This window comes from Amphibalanus amphitrite, unplaced genomic scaffold (genome assembly GCF_019059575.1).
Source record: "Amphibalanus amphitrite isolate SeventyFive unplaced genomic scaffold, NRLGWU_Aamphi_draft 002127F_arrow, whole genome shotgun sequence".
NCBI lineage: Eukaryota > Metazoa > Arthropoda > Thecostraca > Balanomorpha > Balanidae > Amphibalanus > Amphibalanus amphitrite.
Genome location: NW_024883620.1, coordinates 3,443 through 21,780, shown reverse-complemented (window position 1 = coordinate 21,780; position 18,338 = coordinate 3,443). Strand labels below are relative to the sequence as shown.

Below are 18,338 nucleotides of genomic sequence, written 5' to 3'. Positions count from 1 at the left end.
TCGCATTGTTTGGTTGGGTGCTGTCTTGAACATTTTTTTTTATGCCTGTGTTTTGAACGATACACCAAGAAAGTCGTTTTCAGTTTGACCATCATGTTCTTGAAAAATGCCTTAGTCTAAATAAAGATATGGATTATTCTACAACCGAAGAGGATGTCTCCACAGGCATCACGCTATATTCTTTCACACCATCTAAAACTCTGGAAAGTGAAAATCGCAGGGATTTACATATTCATCCAAGCGTTTGTATACGAACTTCAAAAAGGAACCATTTCTAAACGGGAGGTTTTACAATATTTTTGCCACAAAACTCACATGACATTTTTTCCCTGCATCGCGTTTCTCTCGGCGAGATTCATCGAACGAACAAAAAGTTGACCTTAGGTCAAGGTCATAAACTGACAGGAAAAGGCTGTGTTGCTTTCAGTCAGCTTATCAGTCTATCCGTATCGTTGACCTCATCACATCTAAGGTGGTTTCATTGCTCTGGTTTTTAGTAAAAGTGATAATAAAAAACTCAGGCCTTTCAAGGCCCGGGATGACCTCAGATGCATACATAAAGAGAGGGCAAGGGTGCACTTTCCCCGTTCGATATTCAATTATTGTTTTTGTTACTCGATGTTTGAGTGTTTATACCTAATGACCAGGGCTGCCGAGTCGATGGATTTTAGGGCGACTCCGACTCCGGCTCCAACTCCGACTCCGACTCCTGTCGGTTCTATTAAAATCCATATCATGATGCCTATACCTATTGAAGTCCATAATGGAGATGTTTTTATCTTGCCTGAAACGATCCCTTGTGCGTTCCAAGGCTTTGCGTTGCAAATATGCATTAACCCTCGCCGGCACAGGCCATTTTGAGTCCTTCGACGGCACAAGGGGGGGGGGGGGGGGGTCAGAACTGTCGACTACGACCGACTCCGACTCCGCAGCCCTGATAATGATCCTACGGGATCCACTCAGAGAAGAATAGGCCATCAGAGATCATGGCATGGGGGTCCTGCGAAAGTGACGAATAAACTCACATAGGAAGAAATTCACGTCTTCTGTGATCGGTTTGAGATCCTCCCATGATTCCATGAGATCCAGCAATATGATCATAGCCCCCTGTAAGCTAGATCCTAGACATTGAGAGCGATCTCCTCCAGACCTCACCGTGCCCCCTCTCTCTCTCCACTCCACACTCTCTCTTCGGTATAAAACTCCGTCGCCGCCGTGCCATGGCTTCAGTCGCACAGCTCGCGGCCAGCACGCCGCTCACCCGAGCTCACGGTCAGCTCATATTAGCTCACTTTGGCTCAGTTGAGCTCAGTTTAGCTCCTTTAAGCTCAGTTTAGCTCGGCTGGCTAATGAGGGGGACGATTGAATGCGGTTGTGACCGGTGAAGACTTAGTTGTGACTTAGTGTTACGGTAGTGTCGTCGTAGTGCTCATAGCCACGTGTTTTATTTGTGTTGTGGCTAGTGACACTAAGGCACTATTATTTGCCCTCTTATCATTGGCACGGAGCTATTGAAAAAGTTTTGAGCGAAACATTCGGGCGGTGCCGGTGATAGTGTAGCACCGAAAAGATCGTATAGTGACATTGTAGTGACGATATAGTGCTATAGTGACGGCCTGCACAGCGGTCTTCTGAAGAGTTGGCGTGCAACTCGGTACCCTGCTCGGGAGGTTATCGCTGCAGAGGAGAGGCACCATGGGACCAGTGAGATTGGTGAGTGACCTAGTTACACTAAGTCATTGACTGCTGTGAATAGCTTTCCAATGATGGGTAGGGCTGTACCTAAATAATGGGTGAATAACACCCGTGACACCGCTGATACTGATGTAAATTTGTGCAGTAATCGGCGCATCGGCTACGTTTCCGTAGGTCAATGGCGGAGACGATTTATACCTTATCACGAATGTGTGATCCTTTGACCTTTTTTACTTAGTCTACTGCCTCCACAGTCTATGTACACCCGTTCTAAACATGCAGATGATAATGCCTTCACTCATCCCAAACAGAAAATGTGGTTCCCTCTGCTTTAGGTGATCTAGTTTTTTTTTGGGGGGGGGGGGCAAATGATGCGCATTGTATGATAAGTTTGCATCAGTACCAAAACACTTGAGACCGTTTGAAAGAAACTTACCAAATTAAAAAACAGACAATTTCTACTTCTGCCACCTATTGAGCTTACCGCCCAAATTTTAAAGTCACGGGTTTCCCCCAACGACCACTTAGTGGCCCGTCCACAAGTGTTGAAACTCGCGTAGATAACTGTGGGAAAGCATGCACGTGACTATTAGCCATACAGTCAATGTTGCGGTGTACCTTACTGCTTAGGCGGTGAGTTGCAGACCCGGTGTGAACCACCCCTGTCATCGTTCAATGAATATGCAAACCTGTTCCTGACCAGAAAACGGCAATGTAAAGCTGCCCGTGCCAGACGAGAAATTTAGCGAGAAATTTCGGACGCCCAGAATGGCGCTGGGTCATCGCGCTGTGATTGTATAGTCGACTACAGAATGATGTTCCACTTTTCACAGGCAATTATTTGCCTGAAGTGGTAGGCTGTGCCGCATTACACGGGCTGAGCTCACAAATTATAGCTTTGTCCCAATGCTCACAATCGACACGCTTAATTGCGTGATGAACGGCACAACTTAGCGCTCCAGTCAACTAGCTTCTGAGGAGTGGAACATCATTCTGTAGTCGACTATACAGCTCACCGTCGTCTTTTTATGCCTAATTTAGAGCTTGTCTAGTTATTTAGTCGTTGTGCAATGCGTTTGAGGAATGTGATGTTATTTCTGGTGTACTAAATTAAAAATAATGAACAGAATTTCTTATCGAAATTGAACTCGATGTGAAGGAGTCCATTTGAAGGAATGTAAGGGCCTTGCCTATGGTCATATCGTGCCAGAAAAGGAACCATGTGAAACCATGTGATTGTAGACAATAAAATTGTCACCAATAAATGGCTATTTTCTACACATGATAACCCTGTTAATCTGTATTGTAACTTTGTTTTGCCTTTCCTAGCATGGATATGTGTGTCAAGGCTTATGACCACTAATAATGAGTGTATTCAAATTTAAATCGCAAGCTTGTTTTAACCTCTTCTCAGCAATTGTATGCCGAGGTTGATTCGGCGAATGTTTATTCGGTGTTTTTCTCTTATTTCAGCTGTGGTTGCTGCTGGCATTGGGGACGTTAGAAACAGCTTCTGGATGGAATTTCGACAACAGTAAGTGGAATCGTTCTTGTACCCTGTTTCGGTGTCTTACAGCACATCTTAACTAATTATCAGAAGTAGTTGAAATCAAGATTCATCTTAATCCCGTTTACGAACAGACCCATTGGAATGGACCTAGGGCCGAATAGCTGTTCAGTCGCACTCCACTTGCCCACTTATTATATGCACCGTCTTTAGCTCTAAACTTTTCAACCATAGTAGAGCCGACACAGCGAATAATGAATGACCTCAGCACTCACTATCTCTTTAGTATGCAGGTACTCCGACACTAAAAGCATACCTCTGCATTTCCCAATGGCGCGAATTCAGCGGTGCATTACATGAAGTATTACCGTTTGATGTGATTCGTACGACCCCGGTCACGACACTGATACATTTGGTAGCATTTGGTAACATTTGCTCATCATCTGATTGATGGCTTCGTAGTGCATCGGATTCGAAACCCCAGGGCAAGCGTGGTTTTGGGGACGGATGGTTTCTCTTTCATACAGAATAAGTCTGCATTAAAAACCAGATAGTTTTCCATGCCAACGGACAGTTATTTAACATAAGGCTGAGCTGAATAATGTTTAGGACGATAAGGCAGATTGCTATAATAGATTACCTATTACTGGATATTAATCAAGAGTGACATGGCTATTGGCCATGTTGCATGCTACTGGCAACGTACATGATGCATGTTGCAGTTCTAGTAGCGAGCGAATGTTCCCTCCGTTTAGCCTCTGCCTCATATCCTCGCTTGAATCCATCGGAAAAGATACAAAGTGAACAGTTTGTCACCGTTATACCGTCGGGATATCATGATCTGATCCATGGCAGATACTCCAGGATAGAATGTGGGCTGTAGCTAAATGCTGGTAATAACGTCATAAAGGACCTTCAGTGAACGGGTCCTTTTTGTCCTTCACTGAAATTCGGTCACGTTTATTTATAACGTCTCGTGACTTTTGTAACATTGCACTTCGGTTAATCACCCACATTGATTCACGATGATGCCTCGTGACTTTTTATTCCCATCCGGGCATCCCCTCTAGTACGGCCACAATAATTATGCGTGTGGGAATCACAAGATGTCTCAATACGGTACAGTTCAATCCAGGATCCATACGCGCAGTGTCACGCTGTCATAAATAATAGCTGGGTTCACACCGACCATGAAATACCGTGTGGTTAGTGCGGTCACACGGTCTAATAAGTTCGTAGCGACCGGATCGTACGGTTAATTTGTGTAAGGTCGCTCTCGTTTGCCATGTGAATTGTGCTTTACGAGCATGTGCTTTGATTTCGCCGTAGTTGTCATGTGGTGCTAAATGATGAGTCGACCAGATGTTACCAGATGACTCAGGGTTGCCAGTTACCACAAAGTGCTGACAGCTGCGCATATTTACATACCATAGATCTCTGTACAATAACCGCTTTTTCTGGAGAAATCATGCAATTTAGCCGTCAAACAATAAACAAATGAACATCATGACTCCTGCTGCGCCGCGAGACATTCAACTGACAGTGCAGATGGAGTAACATGAACCACTTTCTCTCTTCAAAGGCCATATCTCACACCCAACCACAGGGGATGTAACTTTAAAAACTACCGAATGTTTCTCGCTCTATCTATTCAGTGATTTACATTCCAACGGTCTATTCGGACCACCCCAAGTGTTCACATATCAGTCACACAACAGTAACTTTTTCACACGAAACACGTGAGATATCTCCAAAGCTACCTTAGACTGTCCGCACCTCAGTGACATTAAACACACAAACCAAGGGCAGCGCGCGACTGGGTCTTTCGTCATGGCCAGTGCATATATTGCTTGTGCCTGTTGGGGAAGGGAGGCGGGGGGGGGGATGGGTCAGGAGCGGAGGGGAGTGTAGCCGGGTGTAAGCTCCCGCGAGCGTGCGCAGTCAAGCGGAACGGATGAACGCTGCCTTCAAGTGGTTGCCAACACTCATGCCCTGAGGGGTTTCTAAGGAGTGAGGAGTAGCGATTAGACGTCAATCAAAATAGAGGAGAGTAGATGTGGTAATAGTGGTGTTTGGGGTATGTAGGAATGATGGGACAGGCAAGGTAGGGGGGGGGGGGTAAGCCTGAAGGTAGGGTTGTTGCTTGAGGGATGGGGTGTGAAATGTTATGACGTTCTAATTTGGGTGTGGGCATTGCTTCAGCAGCGATTAAATGGTGATACACTTATGCTTGTATTATCGTCGACGACACATAAACAATTTTGAAATATTGCTTAATTTTTGCTTTCGCAGAAGAAATTCGAAATAGTGCACGAAATACGTAATTGGAATGAACCACTCAAGTGGCTACGCTACTCAATACTCATAATGAAAGATACATGACCTAAGTATGAACTAGAGTCACTCCAGCAAAATGTGTTTTCAATCATTTCAAATTTTATATACCCTCTTAGAAAAAGTTCATTGCAACTTATTTATGTTGCAGTACTATGAGACTAGCTTATACCTGGTTGACGGCATCTGTTTGTTGGGTTGGATTGCTAATAGGGGAACTGAATATCCAAGTAAAATATCTTGGAACGTTTCATTCCAAAATCGACATAATTGATTTTAACCAGGGAAGCGGAGCCGGAGCCGGAGCCGGAGCCGGAGCCGCCGGAGCCGGCATATTTTGCCCGGAGTCGGAGCCGGAGCCGGAGCCGTGAAACAATATAGCCCGGAGCCGGAGCCGGAGCTGTCAAAAAGGGGGCGACTCCGGCTCCTTTTCTTAAGAGGAAACAATTATTTACCTAGTTCGGTTTGACGGTACAAGGGGTAAAACAATGTGGTATTCAAAATAGCCTTGTTATACAAATACAGAAGCAACGTGTACTAATCCGGCCCATCGCCTTTTTTCTTCCACCCGTATTTAATTGATCGCATAGGGGATGTACTGAGTAGAAACCGGAGCCGGAGCCGCCGGAGCCGGATCATTTTACTCGGAGCCGGAGCCGGAGCCGGAGCCGCAATGACATTTCACCCGGAGCCGGAGCCGGAGCCGGAACTGATTGTTTTCTCCGGAGCCCGATAGGTGTTATCATAAGTGTATCCGCGGCCATTGGGGCGACGTAAGAAAAGAAGAAAACAACTGGCCCCAAGAACTTTAAATTATCAGTTAGCATGCACTTTTTCCTTGATGGGTATTAAATTTACCATTAACTGTTAGTAAAAATTGCGTTTAAAATCTTCCATTTATGCTTTTATCATCGTTTGCACAATATGTTCTTTTACTAAGCTAGAAACACTAATTAGAAATAGTTCCCGCATCATCAAGAACAATAGGGAAGGCTTGAAGTTAATACAATAATGTAAACGGTTTTGTAATCAATGTGAGGACACTTCTAAAATTGCCTGTAGAAATATTGAAGGCAAAAGTTCAACTTTTCCACAAGACTGATGTCTATAAACCTATTCAACGTGTGACAACTCAGCCGGTATTTCGTCGCCTACAGCCCAGCTTTCCCTAGTGACCGATAGAGGCGCTGCTATCGATGTCCGCCCGTGCCGCCTAACGCGGAGCCGGAGCCGGAGCCGTCTGAAATTTCCACGGCTCCGCATCCCTAATTTTAACACGTAGCTTCAGGTAGCTGTCAATTAGGGTCAAACAGGCGGGGTGGCGTTATGCTCCAAAGTTGTGTCAAGGATTGCAGTTTAATTGGTTACGGTGCGTTTCAATAACAGTTGTTTAATGCAGCGTAAGTTTAATTGCGCTCTGTGAAGGGCACAAATGCCATAAAGTACTACTACTGGCTAGCTACTGGCTTCCAGATTCATTGTATAATTTCCACCCATGTTAATTTGCTTGAGATCGATACCGTTTTTGCAATGACTTTCAAATTGCATAGCTTGTATCCCGCTTAGCGCTCTCTCTCTCTCTCTCTCTCTCTCTCTCTCTCTCTCTCTCTCTCTCTCTCTCTCTCTCTCTCTCTCTTCCTCCCCTCTATCTTACTTTTTCACTTTTAATTTTTTCCGCCTCCGTTTGTATCACTGTCCATTATTGGACCACTAAATTGGTATGCACTTTACAGTGGTCGGTTCCATCAAATATCTACCATTTTATCAACCCCTCTTTTGCGTCCCTCTTTTCTTACTTACCTTGACGATAGGCAGCAGCTGCTGATATGGTGTTCCAGATTCATCCCTCCCAGTTTTGACAAGGATACCATCTCTAACATATCCGTCATATTAGAGGCATTGTAATCTACGGTATTGCATTGTGTAGAGGCATTGCAATCTATCCCAGCCAGACCCACATAGTTCCCATCGGGTCAACAGCTGTTTCAGATATATACCTACAAACCGAGAAGACATATCGAAAACGTGTGGAGTGATTATGTCGTCTTCTGATGGTGATGAGTGCCATATGGCTGAAAACTATTGATTGAGGTGCTCAGAGATTGGCCGGGTGTTCCCGAAATGTAAATGAGACATCTGCCCAAACTAGTGGAGAGTGCGGATAGGCATTTATCCTTTCACTTGTCTTCTCCGACAACTAACATGTAATTTATCCATGGGCATGTGAAATGCCACTATTCTCTTCTGGTGTTTTGGGTCAGCCAGCTGTCGTAGCTTATCTGCAGGGGGCGGACAGGGGAAACGCTGTTCTGCCATAAGTATTGCGATATCGTTTTGGCGTCGACTGAATCTGGGGTGCGTCTTGTTTTAATAATACTCGCACAGCCACACAGTGAAATGGGCCAAGACCTTGCGCTCTCCCTTTCCAAAATGAAGCGAACGTTACGATTAGGTATACGAGAAGAAAAAGACTATTCACTTATAGGTATAATATGCATATACAATCTCGTTATCAGTACGTATTCGTTATTAGAAGCGTGCTGGGCCCTTCGTACAATCATTTGTTGATAATAACTACCAGTATTTTGTTGTAGGTATATTTTTGAAATGTCCGATAAGTGCCGTTGCCACCACGGGGCCTTGACCCGTGCCCGCCTCAACACAACACACCAACAATGATCCAAACGCCTTGAACTTAAGGCAAAAACGACCTTGGCTGTTCCAAAGACGCTTGTCGTGTCATCCGTGTCATCCCACAACTTTTATTCCACCCATTCATTCATTCCTCGTGCGACTCTTTCATTTGTACCCCTCAATGAATGAGCCCGTTGGAGACTACTCAAGTGTATAACGACGCTTACTTGCACATTATCTGATAAGTTCAACAAGCATGACAAGATAGCGCGGTGTCACCTCGAGCGCTGATTGTGACACAAACTTCAATTCAGCGTAGTCATGACATACAATTTACAAATATCGGTGTGTATTCATCGCCATGGCGTAAGTATGCGTTAGCAGCGTTTTGCTGCTACTGAACAGGCGAGATAGATTCATACGACATCCAAACACGAAATCTTATCAATCACATTATTACATCCATGTTGAGGAAACGTGACATCGTAGTCTTCAATGTTTTCACTGTTCCGTCGACCTTCGTACTGAGAATCTGTAAGCATTTCGCTCCAAAGATTGCCCCCTTCAAATTGGAAGCTCATTCAGCAATCGTATAGGTGGGAGCAGGGAGCGATCGCACAGTGTTTGGAGCTTTGATAATGGAGGATTATATCTCATAGTTGACACATTTGTGACGCCTGACACCTAAGACGCGATATGAATTGATACAATCATTATTTATAGTCTGGCACAGCTGCACTTGGCAATTGACACAGATGTGACGACTAACATGACTAAGATTTAGGTGTGTTGTGTTGATGCTTTTATATTGGATGTATCATATATAGGTATAGAATATATCATCCTACATATAGGATGCTGCCTAACAAATACGCCATGCGTCAGATATCGAAATGCTAGAAGAATAACAAAGCCGACATTGGGCGAACATCACACCAGACTTAATAAAAAAAGTTATTCCCGATATTTATCAACATTGACACTAGCTCAAACGAAGCTACCTCTCAAAACGGACTAACTAGCAGTCCACTAGCTATAGCCCCTATATTCAACCCGTAACTTTTCTAATTACGCCCACGACAGCGTCTATTTTGGCACACATTAGCCTCTCAGTTAAACTCAGTTTAGCCTCAAATTAGCCACCGCCTCTAACTTTGTCACTCGGACCAGCCTCTCATTTGAACACATATTAGCCTCTCATTTTGACAGGGGCGGATCCAGAAAATCACCAAGGGAGGGGCCATTAGATACCAGGAGGCCCCCCCCCATAATCCCACCTGTTGGAGGCCCCATCTTCCCACTTGTTGGCCCCCCCCCCAAAAAAAAAAACTGCGTCTATTGAGCTTATCTAGCTGTTCAGGCAACATCTCAACATCTGTGCAGGCTTGGAGGCCCTCTGTGCAGGTTAGGAGGCCCTGTAAAAGTGGTCATCTCTGTGAGTATAAGAGACCTCCAAGTTATGAAAAGCTTTACCAATCTTCTAACAAAGAAGTCTTCTCAGCTAGTCTTCTAAGAAATAACTAAGTGGGTAGGTTAAAAAAAAAACTCATCGGATTTCGGCCACTTTATTTTCAGGAGGCCCCCTTTTCAGCTTTTTAACTTTTTAACTTTTTATTTTATTTTTGAAAAAAATCGGCCAAGGGGGGGGGGGGGGGCCATGGCCCCCATGGCCCCCCCCCCTTGTATCCGCGCATGCATTTTGACTTGTTAACCAGCCTCTCATTTTGAGGCGCGGACCAGCCTCTCATTTTGGCGCGCCAAGTGACCTCTCATTTTGGCGCCAGCCCTCGGCCACCGTAACACCCCTTTCCCTTTCAATGTGCATCGGTCCGTGACCGAACATCCTGCGGGGCGAATGCATTAAAGGCGGGTTCATACTGGACTCCATGGGGATTACGAGTAAGGACGGCCGTGCAAGGTGTTACAGGTGTTATAGCCTAAGGTGGTGACAGGACTTTACGCTGAGAAATGGGTGTGGGAGAGAGAGGGAGAGGAGATAGAGGAAAAATACTTGAAGAGGGAGGAAGGAAGGAGTAAAGGAGAAACAGAAAGGATAGAGGAGGAGTGGAGCAGCTTAGAATGAATGAGAGAGAGAGAGAGAGAGAGAGAGAGAGAGAGAGAGAGAGAGAGAGAGAGGGGAGGGAGGGAGAGAGGGAAGGAGTGAGGGAGGGAGGTAGGGAGAGAGAGAGAGAGGAGAGAAAAAAGAAGTCAAGAGGGGATGGAATGGGAATGGAGGGGGAAACGAAAAGTAAGAATGAAAAGACAGCCGTGGGTTGGAGTGACCGCGCAATCGTTAACCAATAACATTTTTGAAAGGTAGATGAATGGCTACCCTTACAACAACAAGGCAGGTTCGTTTTCATGTTCTCAAACCTCTCCCTAATGATTTTTTTTTGACCTAGCCAATGTCGCTATGACCACAGATAACCCGCGCCCCGCTGGGGGGGGGGCAGAATCTGCCCCCCTCCCGTTTTTCGCCAATAACTTCTAAACGCGTTACGCCAGCGACGCCAAACTTTCAGTACCTTATCATACATCAATTTGACACGTTCCTTGAAAATTTGAGCGAAATCCGTCGGATTTTTTTTGTTGAAAAAATGACGTTTTAGTGACGTCATGTTCGCAATTTTCGCCTCAAAAATCGCAAAATTTCAAGCGCCGCTAACATCTTCATTTTAAAGGAATAAAGACGTAACAAAAAAGGTTATACGTGATTTTACTTTGTCTATCAAATGGCTATCTCGGTTTTTGGAAAATTTTGGATTTTGGCCCAAATTTTTTCAAAAAACCGACCTTTTTGGAAAAATAATTATAAAATCCAAAATTTTGAGTGTATCGAAAAAAACCGGAATATATGTCAGAGAAATGGTCTATGTGCACATACATACCAATTTTGAGAAGAATCGGTTCAAAAATGTGGGAGTTATTCAAAATTTTATGACGTCACGACACACAAAATTTTTGAAAGATGATTTTTTTTTGGAAGTTCTAGATCTCGTACGGAAACGAAAATAGGACCATTCGACTCGCCGTGAAAAACTGCATCAGATAGACACCCTTTTAAGCCTTAACAGCCAACTTCAAAATTTGACCTCACTTGACCTGACCTTGACCTGACCTCGACCTGAAATTCATCCAGAGGTGGTCCATATCACTAATTGAGTGTGCCTATTGAATTCTATGAATAAAATGACCCATAAAACATGTGTCGCACATGCCCTTTTCTATATTTTGTTTTTGGTGACCTGACCTGACCTGACCTTGACCTTGACCTTTGAATGATATTGTATGCAACGAATATTGTCTTGGTAGCCTAGGAACACGTTTTGGGCAATCAGTCTCAGTCCATTCTTCGGCAATTACGGTGCAAGGCCGATACTGTAGAAACTTGCATTTTGTACCCTTGACCTGACCTTGACCTGACCTCTGACCTACTTAAGCAAAAAAATTTGAGCTCTGAAGATTCGTCTCGTTGAGAGCTTTCGATTGCCGTTTTCCCCGTCTTTCTACGACCATCGGTTCGGAAGTTAGACAGGGGGGGGGCAGAATCTGCCCCCCCCCCCCCCCCAGCAGGGCGCGTATGGCTGAATAGCCCAGCGGGGCGCGGGATAAGATGATGTGATGGACCGAACATTAAACATCAAGAACTTGCAACAAGCGGCCAGTATGTGGCCAACAACAGATGACGTTTACCCATTTCTAAACTACGAATCGGCTTTTGATAAATCGTTCCCAGCGCTCACTTCGAGCTAGCATGTCCCAAGCACCATCGTTTGTAAGTACTTCGCCTGAGAAAGGACGCAGAAGCTGGCAACGTCCGAACCATCCGTAATACACAAATTTACATATGCACTGAACCGTGAAATTATATTCTGCTCAGCCAAAGGTGCAATGAATAAGTAGTCACGAGTGAAGGGATGTCTTGGTCTTGTTATCGCGTGCACGAGAAATTACGACTGTGTTTCTTCATCCTTTACATAACGATTTGTAAACGGACTGAGGCAAAATATAAAGTTAGTGAGCGGGGCAGACTGTACACGGATCGTTATGCTGATGTGTACCTAAAACTAGTATTCTATGACCGTGCCTAAAACGTCCTAATTCTGCAGTGTGTTGCGATAGGAAGTTGAAGCGACCAGTTTCATGCAGCTTTCTAGTAATATCTTACTATGGTCCTTTTTACTGTGGAATGATTATACATTTGTTTGTGTTGAAAAATGTAATTGATCTTGGGTCCACTAACGTACCTTTGCTTTGCGCCGACGGACGGCGACATCATGGCGCTCTAGCCCCGCCGTGTGCTGGCTGTATGTACGCTGCTGCAGTCTTTCTGCTGCTGCAGTCTTCAGGCGCTCTAACATAATACCAGAGTGTGTTAGCTCTTTGTGCCTTACTGCAGTCTCCGCCCGTTGTACAATACTGTGTGTTAGCTTTCTGTGTCTTATCGCAGTCTCTCCCTGTAAACAATAGCACCGCCGTGTGTTACCTTTCTGTGGCTTATTGCAGACTCTCCCTGTTTACAATAGTACCGCTGTGTGTTAGCTTTCTGTGCCTTCTTGCAGTCTCTTCATGTCAAATTATAATGCCACCGTGTGTTGGCTTTCTGTGCCTTATTGCAGTCTCCACCGACCACCTGTAATACAATAGCGTGTGTTATCTTTTTGTGTCTTATTGCAGTCTCTCCCTGTTTACAATAGTACCGCCGTGTGTTACCTTTCTGTGGCTTATTGCAGTCTCTCCCTGTTTACAATAGTACCGCCATGTGTTAGCTTTCTGTGCCTTATTGCAGTCTCTCCCTGTTAACAATAGTACCACCGTGTGTTAGCTTTCTGTGGCTTATTGCAGTCTCTCCCTGTTTACAATAATACCGCTGTGTGCTAGCTTTCTGTGCCTTATTGCAGTGTCTCCCTGTTTACAATAGTACCGCCGTGTGCTACCTTTCTGTGCCTTATTGCAGTCTATCCCTGTTTACAATAGTACCGCCGTGTGTTAGCTTTCTGTGCCTTATTGCAGTCTATCCCTGTTTACAAAAGTACCGCCGTGTGTTAGCTTTCTGTGCCTTATTGCAGTCTATCCCTGTTTACAAAAATACCGTCGTGTGTTAGCTTTCTGTGCCTGATTGCAGTCTATCATTGTTTACAATAGTACCGCCGTCTGCTAGCTTTCTGTGGCTTATTGCAGTCTCCGTATGACAACTCATCCACGGCAGTGCTACTTTCTGCCGAGTGCTGCAGTCTGTCTGACTATAAAGCGTCAAAATAAAACGCCATTAAATATAGAATACACATAGCAGCATTGAATGAGAGGTCATTTACACTATTCTAGTCAATCGGCCCTTAAGCCAGTATAGGAGCTGGGATCTGCACTGTTACATGTGACAGCAACACATCAGATTGAGAATCAGCCCTGTTCCCTGCTTGAAAGCTGGGAGACTGCATTGCTTCATGTGAGAGTAGCACCACCAGTTGTGGTCGTATTGCCCGACACAGAATAAATATACATTTTTATCTCTCTCTCTCTCTCTCTCTCTCTCTCTCTCTCTCTCTCTCTCTCTCTCTCTCTCTCTCTCTCTCTCTCTCTCTCTCTCTCTCTCTCTCTCTCTCTCTCCCTCTCTCTCTCTCTCTCTCTCTCTCTCTCTTTCTCTCTCTCTCTCTCTCTCTCTATCTTTCTCTCTCTCTCTCTCTCTCTCTCTCTCTTTCTCTCTCTCTCTTTCTCTCTCTCTCTCTCTTTCTCTCTTTCTCTCTCTCTCTCTTTCTCTCTCTCTTTCTCTTTCTCTCTCTCTCTTTCTCTCTCTTTCTCTTTCTCTCTCTTTCTCTTTCTCTCTCTTCTCTTTCTCTCTCTTTCTCTCTTTCTCTCTTTCTCTCTCTTTCTCTTTCTCTTTCTCTTTCTCTTTCTCTCTCTCTCTCTCTCTCTCTCTCTCTCTCTCTCTCTCTCTCTCTCTCTCTCTCTCTCTCTCTCTCTCTCTCTCTCTCCCCCCGATGGGAAGGATATTCGCCGATGTCATTCCACATACGATAGTTTCACATTCTACATAGCACAGCCTTGCTAAATCGTTATTTCAATGATGACTGTCAGCTTTGAGCACTGAGCAGTAGCACCAAACACTGGGAAATTATAGCCCCATTGTGCTAGATGGGTTAGCTACATAAATAACCCATAAAAGCCATACGATGACTTTGACGCACAGTTTCACTGAAAGCCCAGATCACTCGTGAAACTCGAGAGCCGAGCAAGAAGCAGGTGGCTATGATCCATCTGGCAGCCGCAGCCATGACACCCTCGGTTGCCAGCTTGGCTAACATAACTCAAACCGCTTCCCACCTTTTCCCATAGTGACATTAACCCGAGCGTGTAAATTTAACATCGTGTGTAAATATACCTTCTGTGGGAAAACATGATTTTCACGGTTCAGTTCCGGCCATAATATACACTTCGAGACGGCTGAAATTGATATTGATGACTAAGGTGGCGCCTAAATGACGTGTAACTTGGCCATTACATGCGTCAAGACATCAGCGGCTTTGGCCATTATCTTGGCTAATTGCTTTGCGTAGGGAAACTTACCTGAGTCCTGATGAGTCATGTGCTTTTAGTTGATGAGGAATAGAGCAAGGTCATACGAAGGCTCGTGGCCTAGATTGAAGAAAAGTGCGCTCATACGAAATTGACTCATTTATTTTCTACTCATATGCTGACCTCAGTGTGTATAGGAAGCCGTGTGAACGACACAGCCCCTCGTTGTTGCCCAGAGGCGCCTGTCTTATACCCGTAACTGTCCTACTTTTTCCATACATTGCGCAAAGTCTATTATAATTGAATGACAGAGCAGGATGGTGAACGATACACGAGAAGAAAAGGTCACAGAAATAGTCTTTTTGTGACTGGTTCTGTCCTAACTACATCATCGCATATTCACACAACGTTAATTCAGCTTTCAGGTCCGCCTGATATATCGTTAGAGAACCAAGAAAATAAGCAAAAATATATTGGCACCCAGATTCCGTCTAACATTCCCGCTTTCGTCGTACTACTCACATGACACATTCTCTTTTACTCTGTTAACCGTGCATTGCCGATCAGTTGAGCTCTATATTTTTATTCTCTATCTTGTCTTGGATTTGTCACATTTTTTTACCGTTTTTTTTTTGTGTGTCTGTCATGTCGGTCTTTGCCACGATATCTTGTCATACTCCTGTCTTCCATACTCACATTTTCCATTTAGCTATTTTATATACCTACCTAATTCCGCTCTATAGATATATTTCACCTCCTTTTTTAGTTGTTCAACCCAAAGGAGCATCCACAGATTGAAGTATAGTGCGTATAGTGATTTCCTAGTTATGCTCCTCTAACCGGTGTGTTTTGTTTATTTTCAGATCGCCAGCGGCGCCAGTCTCAATACGGACCACCCCGTGCCTACAGTATCACCGAGGCCCCTCCCCAAACCCCGTCCCCGGCCCCGCCCCTCCCCCCGACCTACTCCCCGGTCACAGTCGCCGGCGCCGCGGCGGCTACGGCTTTGGGCGCGGCGAATAGCCGGCCGCAGCCGGCGCACAGACCAAAGCCACAGCCGCCGGCGTGGCAGGGTGGTTTCTACGCACGGGCGGATGGGAATCGGGACGGGAATTCGTTTGTAACTGAACGGAGTACTGCGCAGGCGCAGTTTGAATATAGCCAGCAGGGCGGTACTCAACAGGCTGCCACTCAGCAGGGGGCCACTCAGCAAGGGACGACTCAGTCGATTTATGTGCAGCCTACCGTGGCTCAGCAAGCGGCGACTCAGCAGCAGACTCAATATGTTCAGCAGCAAACTCAGTCGCAAACTCAGTACGTCCAGCCACAAACTCAGTCGCAAACTCAGTACGTCCAGCCGCAAACTCAGTCGCAAACTCAGCCGACACTCCCTCCAGCACCTATAACTCGTTACAACTCTCCTTCGTCACAGGCTACAGAAGAGTCACCCGAAGCGACTCAAAGCTATGAGACGCAGCCCACACCGGCCCCAGTTGAGACTACGGAGTATATTGAACCTGCCGTTGAGGTTATTGTAGGCTCTCAGCCTATAGGCTACGATACACAGCCTACGGGTTATGAACCTCAACCTATAGCTGAGGTGGCTGCGAGTGAGGAAACTGCAACGTATGATACACAGCCAACGCAAGATCCACAGTCCATAACGTACAACACACAACCACCAACTGACAGCTCCCAACCCACAACCTACAACACGCAACCTCCAACTTACAACCCCCAGCCCACAACCTACAACACGCAACCTCCTACTTACAACCCCCAACCCACAACCTACAACACGCAACCTCCAACTTACGACCCCCAACCCGCAACCTACAACACGCAACCTCCAACTTACAATCCACAACCTACAACCTACAATACGCAACCACCAACTTACAACCCACAACCCACAACCTATAGGCCTCAACCCACCACAGCTCCTACAGAGCCCGAAACTTCAGCACCTACATACGCCCCACCCACTACCCAAGAAACGATGACGACTACTTATGGGCCGGTCCCAACAACGGTCGCTTCTGATGTGACGACTGAAGAGCCGGTTTATGTCCAAGAGACTACTACTGCTGCTGCTGCCGCTGCTATGTACGAGACAACTACAGTCACGCATGAGGTCACGTATACAACTGAAGCTACTGAACCTACCTACCAACCTACCACTGAACCTACTTCTTCACCTATATCTTCAACATATGCTCCAACTACCTCGGAACCTGCTGAAACCTACACCGAAACTTCTACTGAAACTTCTACCGAATCACCGACTGAAAATTCTACTGAAAACTCTGCCGAAATCCTCGCAGAAGAGCCCACGTCAAGTCGTCCTGCAACCGCTAAAGGCTATTCCCCAACCTCATCGCGTGCTAAACCATCTCCTAGCCCCTCCACTCGGCCAAATAAGGAGGAGCGATATCGCCCGACCACATATCGCCCCAGTTATCGCCCGTCTGAAGAGACCGCGGCAGGCAGAGATCGGCCGTTCGGCCTGACTGGTGTGGGCGATACATTCTTCGACGATGGATTTGAAGGTGAGACTTCAGGGTGTGTTTGGGGGTTGAAAGGTTGTAGGAGGGGCCAGGGGGGGGGGAAGTCGTTATGGATGAGCGGGGTTCATGAAGGTCGAGCTATTTGGGGTTGTTATGGTGGATGGAAAGTTTAGGGTTAGGTGTAAGAGGTAAACGACAATACTGAAAGGCTCGAAGCGATTTTCAGTGATTTTAAACGTTATTGAAGTGGGTTGATGTGGTTCAGAACACAGAATAAGGCGTGGGGTGCTGGAAGCCATGGGATTGGTTGTGGCAGTTGGAGGAGCAAAAACGTTTAAACTCAGCACTACCTTACACACTACATTGTGACTTTGAGGGATAATGATGAGCCCCGTAAAACCAAAGTGCCCTGCTACAATTACGAAAAATGCGCCCTGTATTTACGTTGTTGGATTTTGTGAATATATTGCATTCAATGTACTCAGTCATCCCCGACAACCACAGCCAATCTGACAGCTTACAATGATTACATTACAGCTGTCCTGGAGACATGCGTCTAACCACCCCTTCCCCATCTTTTTCACAGACGAGTTCAACAGCAACATTCTTAGCCCCCACCGGTACCAGTACCCTCCTCGGTACCACAGTCGTCCCGGGTACCCGGAGCACCGCCAGAGGTACCCCGAGGTACCCCCGTACCGCCGTCCGTACCCCTACCACGGAGAAGAGTACGCAGATGAAGGGTACGGGTCACATCAGAAGGGACATGGAAGACCGGGGAGGGGTGGTTTTATTAGGCCGTGGACGGTACCGAAAGTGATTCAGGAAGCGCTGAAGGATGGGCTACGACCCAGCTGGTAGATGGCAGCAGCATAGCGAGCGGAGTTGTAGGTGGTGCTAGTGTCACCCGTACTGTACGATAAACGTGGAAATTGTGGATACTGCCGTGTAATACGTAATGTTAAGAGTAGCTTCGAGGCTTTGAGCTTCGCATAATTGCGTAGAAATAACTGTCCGATTTTATAACTTACGAGAAGGTTATGATAGTTATAGCCAAGATATAGTCTAGGACTCTAGCTAGTCACTCGATCGTACTGAACTGACAAATCTGTCCTGATGTTTTAATAATAAACTTTTTTACCTTTTTA

General features: G+C 45.7%; 1 protein-coding gene across 1 annotated transcript; it reads left to right on the top strand.

Moving 5' to 3' along the window:
- Positions 1-1,448: 1,448 nt before the first annotated feature.
- Positions 1,449-18,338, top strand: LOC122376411 (adhesive plaque matrix protein-like). The gene is made up of 4 exons (XM_043356280.1): positions 1,449-1,713; positions 3,169-3,229; positions 15,547-17,232; positions 17,777-18,338. The coding sequence occupies exons 1-4, from the start codon at positions 1,696-1,698 to the stop codon at positions 18,049-18,051; spliced, it is 2,040 nt and encodes a 679-aa protein (XP_043212215.1). The 5' UTR covers positions 1,449-1,695; the 3' UTR covers positions 18,052-18,338.